At 44.9% G+C, this 9,673-nt stretch overlaps 1 protein-coding gene across 1 annotated transcript; it reads left to right on the top strand.

The window, feature by feature from the left end:
• Positions 1-8,151: 8,151 nt before the first annotated feature.
• LOC122050240 lies at positions 8,152-8,592 on the top strand. Its single transcript, XM_042611163.1, has one exon. The coding sequence runs from the start codon at positions 8,152-8,154 to the stop codon at positions 8,590-8,592; it is 441 nt and encodes a 146-aa protein (XP_042467097.1).
• The last annotated feature ends 1,081 nt before the right edge of the window (positions 8,593-9,673 follow it).

Genomic DNA, 9,673 nt, shown 5'->3' with positions numbered 1-9,673 from the left:
TGGCCTCCGAGGATGAAGCTGGAAGTGAATTCGTACTGCTTTCATTTGCATTCCTTCAGTACTTGGGGAGCAGTATAAATCGCTACTAACTTGCTCATATTTCTAAATTTGAAAATTTTGATAACTCAGTTATATCGGCAACCAAAGGGCATAATTAAAGTTATAGAATATGTTAAGATCATACAAATTATACACACAATGAAGGAGGAATACTATTAAATCTCACCAATGGTATGCCTTTCCCTGCCCTCTCTCAAGAATGCACTAGGCTTGAAGAACTCGCCATACACCTTCGACCACTCCTCCAATCTCTTGCATGCATAACTTGCACCAAGTGAGTCAGGCCAAAGGATCACACCACCCCGGTAGTGTTGTTGCGGAATTTGCATTGTGTTTACCTATAGATATGTGCCCCGACAATACGATCTTGAGCCTCAGTCCTTTCTCCGATTGAGTTGAGATCAAATGTACAAGTGTTAGTAGCCGATATACAGTTTGAAGAACAATATTTCTCAAGATATGCAAACACTTGTTGTTTTGAATGCAAATCCTCAAGAACTGTCTGATAGCATAGAGGGGGTAAAAAGTTTAGAAATCAATCATTGCAGCATGTTTCCTTCTCTGACGAAACCGCACAAATTCTCTGTGAAGACCGCCGAATAGTGAGTAAGATCTTCAAATTTTCAAAGCATACTTGTAGTTCAAGTTGCTGTTCGGAAGTGATAAAAGATTGTGATACCTTTGACTCCATAAATTCCCTCATTCAAGTTGTTCTCACCTACTTCTTTGGAGTATTGATCCTATCCGTAGGCAGGAATTGGAAAGTTAGGGAGGTGGTGGTTTCGCTAATCATATATTAATCTCGCTCTGCTCTGTGAAATAAGTAACGTTAATGTCGAGCCAGGAAAGAGATCCCCGGCGTTGGTCCTCCGACGCTCAAGTCGATCATCGAAATGTGGAGAAAAGTAGAGTAATTGTAGAGTTACGCACAAACAATAGATAACGTGTACCTTTGTCGATGATGAACCCCCTTTATATAGAGCTCCGGTGGACGATGTGCGCGTTTCTCAAGATATGGACACACTCTCCAATGTGTTCTATGAAAGGGCTTGTCAGGAAAGTACCTCTGACATCATACCTTAACAGGACATGCATATCCCTGATAAGACAGTAGAAGCATCCATCGTACGATTCGTCTGTCGACCATGCCTTGTGTCAGCGGCATTACCTCCCAAAAGGATGTCGAGAGATACTACAGTGGTCTCGTTGCTAGACTGAGCTGAGCCGGGTAGCTGCTCGGTCGAGATTCCTTTCCGTCCATGGGCAGGTTCCGCTGCTTGGCCAAGCGGGGTAGCCTCTCGGCCAGGATCCCTCCGCTCTGTCAACTTCAGTGGCTCTTCTATGGGATGACTTTGTAGCACTTGTCTTCCCCCGTTCGGACAAGCTACCCGATTTCCCTCACGTCCTGCTGCTCCTTATCGAGCGCCGGTTGTCTTACGCATCATCCCGAGCTAGACTGGAGGTCTGCTCGGACCTGTCTCCCATCAGTCAGGGCATGACTGTCCGACCAGCCATTGTCATTGTCTCCCATTCGGCCCTTGAGTACTTGGACGTTGATCACCTTAACTTTGACCTCCACCATGATAATTTGCCCCGTGTCAGATAAGCCTCCTTCTATCGCCGCATCAAGTATCACTTGGTAATTTTTGAGGATTAGTGTCGTCGCGATACTAGAGCCCATTGAACTTCCTCCAACGATTCCGATTTTAGTTATTTGCCGAGGAATCAAACCTATGTCAGTGATCCCAGGAACCTGTAAGATGTGTTCATAAATGAAAATTAGTTTAAATTTGTAGTTGTCCAAATGGCTTGGACAACTACAAATTTTCATTTGGGGTAAGATGAAAGCTACATCATTACAATTTGTAAATCATTTCGATTACGAATATCATACCAAGATGATATCAATGGCTTTGTTAACTCCAACTAGTCACGGAAGCCCTGGAATAAATCCAACTGTAAGTTCAGGTAGAGCTAGATGAGTGTCCGAAGCCGAAATTCGGGCATGACATACCTGAATTTTTGAGAAAAGATAAAAAGTCTATCAAACTCTAAAGTTCAGAAACAACTTCAAGGAATGAATCAAATCACTCACCATTGGTGTTCCCAATCCACCCCCAAAAACAAGACCTTTGATAGCAGCCACTGATGGTTTAGTAACACCTAAATGACATATGGAAATCATTAATGCAGAATTGACACTGAAACAGATAGTTTTCTTTTGACTTCCTTGAAAAATATCGGTATGCACATTGTCGGATAGCCGCGACTTTGGGTTCGGATTCTGTCCATCACTGTGGGTGTGAGAACTTAGATTGAACAAGAGCCAATTGAAGAAGTTGAAAGATGGACTCAACTTACTTATTCCTTCATTACTTTCTTGAAAGTTTTCCAAGGCATCGATGTCGAAACCTCCCGAAAAATGAGGCCTTGGCCTGATCAAGGAGAGAAATCTTTAACTAACACTTGGAGAAAACTGAAACTTGATCAAAACAAAGGAAAACCAAAAAAGTAGCACAAATGCTTGTTAAAACAATGGCTTCTCATCATCTCTTCTAAAAGCTTCATCGTAATTGTCTTTCAAGCTCCAAAACACTGCAAACAATGATGAAGAGCATAACATGCTCAACTAGGAAAGGGATGAAGATGTTTGCTAACGAGTAGATCACCGTCGTGGTCTAAGAAGTTCATCGGAGGACTGGCGATGGTTATGATAGCCACACCATCGTCTCCGACTTCGATCTCGGTTAGCTTCTTCCCCATCTTCTTGCTCTTGGTTCTTGTTTTGTTTTGCTTGTTGCTAGAGGCCACTTATATAGTGTTCTTTAGGAGTGAGAAGAACTTTGGATTTTATTTATTTATTATTTATTTTAAAAAGGAAATTGATGCGGCTATGGAGGGAAGCTTATTTGGCATTAGGTTAACTATCAGGGTGGAAGTCAAAGTCAAGACGATCAATATCCGGATGTCAAAAGGCAGAATGAGAGAGAATTACAATGGCCGGTCGGGTGGTCAGGGCCCGACCGGCAGGAGACGGGGCCGAGCTAACCCCCACGCAGTCTTGAGATGACACGCAAGGCAACCGACGCTCGATACAGAGTGGCAAGACGTCATACGGGACCTGGCTAGGGACGAAGCGGATTCCTGGCCGAGTGGCTACCCCACTCGACCAAGCAACGGAACCTGGCTCGGGACAGAGCGGAGTCCCAGCCGAGCGGGGCATCGGCCAACCAACGAGACCTGCCCATAGACGGCGCGAAGTCTCGACCGAGCGTCTACCACGCTCGGCCAAGTAACGGGACCACTGTAGTATCTCTCGACATCCTTTTAGGAGATAGTGTCACTGACACGAGGCATGGTCGACAGACGGATCGTACAATCAAAACTTCTACTGTCACGGCAGAGATATGCATGCCCTGTTAAGGTATGGTATTTGAGGTATTTTCCTGACAAGGTCCTTTCATGGGACACTTGGGAGAGCTACACATGCCTCGAGAAGCATGCACGTTGCCCACCAGACCTCTATATAAAGGGGGTCCTTCACCGGCGAAGGTATGTGTTTCTATTGAATTCCACTATTGCTACTGTTGCTCTGCTTCTCCACAATTTTCGATGAATGACTTGAGCGTTGGAGGGCTAACGTCGGGGATCCCTTCCCTGGTTTGGCACTGACACTGTTTGTTTTGCAGAGCGGAGCGAAGTCCATATCCGGTCAGCGAAGTCGCTGTAGGACCGTTGGGCCGGTTAGAAGGGGGTTGTTAGATAGTCCTGTAAACATAAAAGAAACAACCCTTCCTCGAACTCTTTAAGCTAACACTTGCATAAATAGATTAAGCAGTAAATTAAAAGCATAAAATAAGAGGCACCAGTGTTTACTTGGTTACAACCGATGTGGTTGTTAATCCAAGGAAGATTAAGCCCAATATCAATCTCCTTCAGGCGGAGAAGTCTCTTACAACGTTGACGCACAAAAAGAAAGAAGCTCAACTAAAACTCTAAAGCGCACAAGCGTTGGATTTATAATTCTGAGTTCGTTTTAAAAGCTTCTGGACCAAGACTATATTTATAGCCTTGGACGGGAGCCCCGAAGGGTTCCGGGCGCCCTGGGGGGGATAAACTTTATCCCCCAATGATCAGATCGAGTCAAATCTCGATCATAGTTAAAAGTCGAGTCCGGGCGCCCCGGAGGGCTTCGGGCGCCCCGGAGCCCAAAGTCAACGGATGTTGACTTTTTCGTCCGGGACCTCTTCTCTGGTTCGGTCCCGCCTCAGTCCGGTTCTTCTCCTCCGGATCTGCTCGCTTGGGTGATCTCTGCCATCCGGAAAAGGGCTCACCCGAACCCAAGTTCCGATCTTCTCGAGCAGCCTTCCGCTCCGGCTTCTCATCCCTCTGAATCGCCACGTGTTTCCTTCTCGCCCACCAGCGTACTCATCCGCAATCTTCGTCCCTCGGTCGCACCCCGTGCCGACCTTTTCGCTAGTTGTGTCTCTTGCTCCCCGAGCAATCTTCCGCTCCGGCTTTCGTCCCTCGGAACCACCGCACGCTTCCTTCTCGCCCACCGGGGTACTCTTCCGCAGTACCTCATCCCTCGGACGCACCGCATGACGTCCTTCTCGCTAGCTACGTTTTTTGCTCGAGTACCTGTGCTCCTAAGATCCTGCACACTTAGACACAAGGTTAAAACAACACAAGACCTAATTTAACTTGTTGATCACACCAAAATAACCTTTGGGTTCCAACAATCTTCCCCTTTTTGATGTGATCAACCCAAGTTAAGCTAGGGTCAAAAATAGATATAAAAATTAAACATTTTAATATTCCAATCATGTGCAACAAGATAGAAAAAAATTAAATTCCAATTTTAATTTTTCAATTTCTACCTCCCCCTAGACTTATACTTTTTCTTCTCCCCCTTTGATTACATAAAAAATTGGGATTGTAAGAAAAATCTAAGATTTGACACTTAGAAACTTTATAAAGATCTATTTCACTGATTTCCTGTACAATATTTCTAAGTTAAAGAAAATTTCTAAAAAAATTTCTAAGTCATTAAGAACTTTTAGAAAATTTTGAGAACTTTGAAAATTTTGTAATAATTTCCACAAAAGCAATCTCAAAATATCAGAGAAAATTTCTAAGTTAAAAATAACTTTTGGAAAATTTCTAAGTTTTCATCATGAAAAATAAGAATTTTCTCAGTAGAAAACTTTATGCATAAAAAAAAATTTTGGAACATGTAGAAATAATAAAAAAAAATCTATGTATTTATTTTTAATTTTATTTCATCATTTTTTTTATGCTTTTATCAGAAGGTTTTAAATTTCCATTTTAACTTATCATAATTTCTTAACTTTGAAGCAAGAAAGTTTGAACATGTAGAAATTTGTATAAATTGTAACATGTCATTTTCTATTGTATTTTGAATTCCTAATTTGCAAAGATATTTTGATAGTATAAATTCTAATTTAATAGAATTTTTTGACGATATAATTTGTAAAAATTCTTTCGGTAATGTCTTTACTTTGCAAAATTCTTTCAGAAGAATATTTTGTAATTCGCAGAAGTATTTTGTCATAATTTCTAATTTGCAAAAATCTGTCGACAAAATATTTTGTAATTCACAAAAGTCTTTCAGCAAAATTTCTAACTTGCAAAATTCTTTTGTCAAAATATTTTCTAACTTGCAAAATTCTTTTATCAAAATATTTTGTAATTCGTAAGAATCTTTCAAGATAATTGGTAAACCGAAACACTCTTTCGATAATTCAATTTTTAAATCACAAAAATCTCCAGACAACTTTTCTATTGAATTATTCGATAATTTAATTTTTAAATCACAATAAGCTCCACGCAACTTTTCTATTGAATTAACCAGTTGTTCGGAGGGTAGAGACCATACCTTACTTACCTCATCGGTCGTTGGTTCTCCCCCTGTTGAATTACTTTATTCTGAAGACTCTCCCCCTTTCTCGATGCTCATCTCGGTTGAGCTTTCTTTATCTTTAGGTGGGTCTTCTGCTATGATTGTTGTTTTGGCAATTTCTTTAGTCTCGGATTTGGCTTCTTCTGATTCTTCATGAATCTTCAAGAACTTTTTCCAAAGTTCTTTTGCGCTTTTGTACTCGCCAACTCTATTGAAATCTTCATTTGGTATTACGGTTAGAATGTGAAATTCTGCCCGACCGTTTGCCATTGACTCGTCACGTTACTTCTTGTTCCAGAGGCGTAGATCGAGTTCTTCTCCATTCGTTGTCTTTGGTGCTTCATAGCCAAATTTTAATATTAAAGAAATACCAAAATCAGAATTAAGATATACCTCCATTTCTTGTTTCCAAACGGCAAACTCCCCCTCGAATGCTGGTGGGTAGTCGCTAGCTCCGGCCATCATTTTGTTGCTTCAGACGGCGGTTAGTCCTTCTGAGGTGTCTCGGCTCTAATACCACTTGTAGGACCATTGTGTCGGCTAGAAGGGGGTTGTTAGATAGTCCTGTAAACATAAAAGAAACAACCCTTCCTCGAACTCTTTAAGCTAACACTTGCATAAATAGATTAAGCAGAAAATTAAAAGCATAAAATAAGAGGCACCAGTGTTTACTTGGTTACAACTGATGTGGTTGTTAATCCAAGGAAAATTAAGCCCAATATCAATCTCCTTTAGGCGAAGAAGCCTCTTACAACGTTGACGCACAAAAAGAAAGAAGCTCAATAAAACTCTAAAGCACACAAGCGTTGGATTTACAATTCTGAGTTCGTTTTAAAAGCTTCTGGGTCGAGGCTATATTTATAGCCTTGGTCGGGGCGCCCTGAAGGGTTCCAGGCGCCCTGGGGGGATAAACTTTATCCCCCAACTATCAAATCGAGTCAAATCTCGATCCTGGTCAAAAGTCGGGTTCGGACGCCCGAAAGGGTTCCCGGCGCCCCGGAGCCCAAAGTCAACAGATGTTGACTTTTTCGTCCGGGACCTCTTTTTTGGTTCAGTCCCGCCTCGGTCCAGTTCTTCTCCTCCGGATCCGCTCGCTTGGGTGATCTCTGCCATCCGAAAAAGGGCTCACCCGAACTTAAGTTCCGTTCTTCTCGAGCAGCCTTCCACTCCGGCTTCTCGTCCCTCAGAATCGCCGCGTGTTTCCTTCTCGTCCACCAGCGTACTCATCCGCAGTCTTCGTCCCTCGGTCGCACCCCATGCCGACCTTCTCGCTAGCTGCGTCTCTTGCTCCCCGAGCAATCTTCCGCTCCGACTTTCATCCCTCGGAACCACCGCACGCTTCCTTCTCGTCCACCGGGGTATTCTTCCACAGCACCTCGTCCCTCAGACGCACCGCGTGCCGTCCTTCTCGCTAGTTGCGTCTTCCGCTCGAGTACCTGTGCTCCTAAGCTCCTGTACACTTAGACACAAGGTTAAAACAACACAGGACATAACTTAACTTGTTGATCACACCAAAACAACTTTGGGGTTCCAACAGTCACCACCTCTCAGGTTTCCAACTTCACGGTTTCAGACAGGATCATTTTGGCATCGTCTGTGGGAACGCAACCTGCATCTGAACGGGAAGATGGAAGACGCTGGATGTTGGACGCTTCACAATGGTGACGCTGACGCAAGGGAGCTTGACATATTCATACAAGACCAAGCGGCGAAAATAGTGGAGCAACAATAACAACAGGCGTTGGCCAAGCGTCAACAGACATTGGCCGAACACCAAGCGCAAGAGCCTGCAGCCTCAGCTGTAGGTCGCCCAGTTGAACAGTGTGACTAAGCAAACCAAGTATCCACTTAGGGTAATAGCAAGAAGCCGGTCGACACGTATGGGGGCGCGCCCAATGCGCCTATCCCCTTCCACCAAGCACTGATCTGGAACCCATCGGAGAAAAGCGGACAATAACTGGGGGTCTTCCTTAGACAACACGCCTGTTCGGGATGCAAGGAAAGGGAAGGAACCCAGAGATGATGATTCACCCGAGCGGGTTAATCAGCAATTTTCGGAGGGGATTCTGAAGGACCCTCTGCCAAAACACTACACTCCGTTGGCAATTGGAGAGTACAACGGAACCATCGACCCAGACGACCATTTGGCCAAATTTGACAACGTAACCATGCTTCATCAGTACACCGACGGAGTCAAGTGTCGGGTCTTCCTCACCACCCTCTCCAGATCAGTACAACGCTGGTTCAAGAGATTGTTGGACGGATCAATCCACATCTTCAAGGACTTCCAAGCGGCATTCTTTCACCACTTCACCACCAACAGCCGCTTCCAGAAGACGAGCGTGAACTTGTTCTCGCTCAAGCAAGGGCCTAGAGAGGCATTGAGGGCCTACATCCAACGTTTCAATCAGGTGGCGATGGATATCCCGTCGGTCTCCTCGGACGTGTTGGTGAACGCCTTCATCCAAGGACTCACTGAAGGAAAGTTCTTCCGATCGCTCATTTGGAAGTCGTTAAGGGACTTCGACCGCCAACAAATATATCAGCGTGGAAGAAGCCCAGACGGCAAGGAAGAAGGAGATGCCCGCCGAGCCCATAGGAGGATCTGAGTGGCATTCGTCGAGTAGCCATCAGGCTCCCAAGGGGCCCCGATCATGGGAAGTGCAACCATACGAGCCAAGGACGCATGTCGTGCAGTATATGGCAACCAGCCGACCAAAGGCTGCAAGAGGTAGGGTGTGGACGCCAATGTTTTTCTCTATCCACCATTCACCAACACACAACACCCGAGATTGCTACGACTTGACGACGATAGATAGTCGGCCGCCACAAGGAGAATGTCACCGTCGACCACCATCTCCTGATCGACGACACAGGCGCCAATCGACCGAGCGAATGGACGAAGAGAGGATGACGGCTGAGCCACGCTATCATCAATCTCATAGGGACAATCAGGGTTCTGCCCCCAGCCTCTACCGAACAGAGCAAACTTGCATATCGAGAAGAGGAAAGCTGAGCAACTTTGCTCGGGGAGAAATAGCATGATCGTTGCTAGGCCGACCAACGGTGCTTCCAAACAAACAAGGCTCACGCCCGGTGACTCGAGATCCATGCCGCTGGCTACAGCCAGGTGCGTGAGTATGCATCTGTATAAGTGCACATATGTCATTTGGATGCAGGGAAAATATTAATAAAAGCACAAGTTATCTAGACTCTTGAGCCAATCAGCCAAGTTAAAAGTTGAGCGGTGACTATAAGCTCTTGTCTACACATTACAACGGTCGAGCGGCAACATTAAACCCCTGTCTTCACCAACGGTCGAGCGGGGACCTTAAACCCCTATCTTCATCAGCGGTCGAGAGACAACCTTAAACCCCTGTCTTCACCAACGATCGAGCGGCGACCTTAAACCCCTGTCATCATCAGCAGTCGAGTGGCAACCTTAAACCCCTGCCATCACCAGCGGTCGAGCGGCGACCTTAAATCCTTGTCGTCATTAGCAGTCAAGCGATGATATTAAACCCCTATCTTCACTAACGGTCGAGCGACGATCTTAAACTCCTATCTTCACTAATGGTCGAGCGGTGACCTTAAACCTCTGTCTTCATCATGGTCGAGCGACAACCTTAAACCCCCTATTTTCAACAACGATCGAGTGCCGACCTTAAACCCGAGAATTCAATAGGAGTC

Source organism: Zingiber officinale, chromosome 3A (genome assembly GCF_018446385.1).
Source record: "Zingiber officinale cultivar Zhangliang chromosome 3A, Zo_v1.1, whole genome shotgun sequence".
NCBI lineage: Eukaryota > Viridiplantae > Streptophyta > Magnoliopsida > Zingiberales > Zingiberaceae > Zingiber > Zingiber officinale.
Note: the sequence above shows the minus strand (reverse complement) of the source record. Positions and strands in the feature narration are given on the sequence as shown.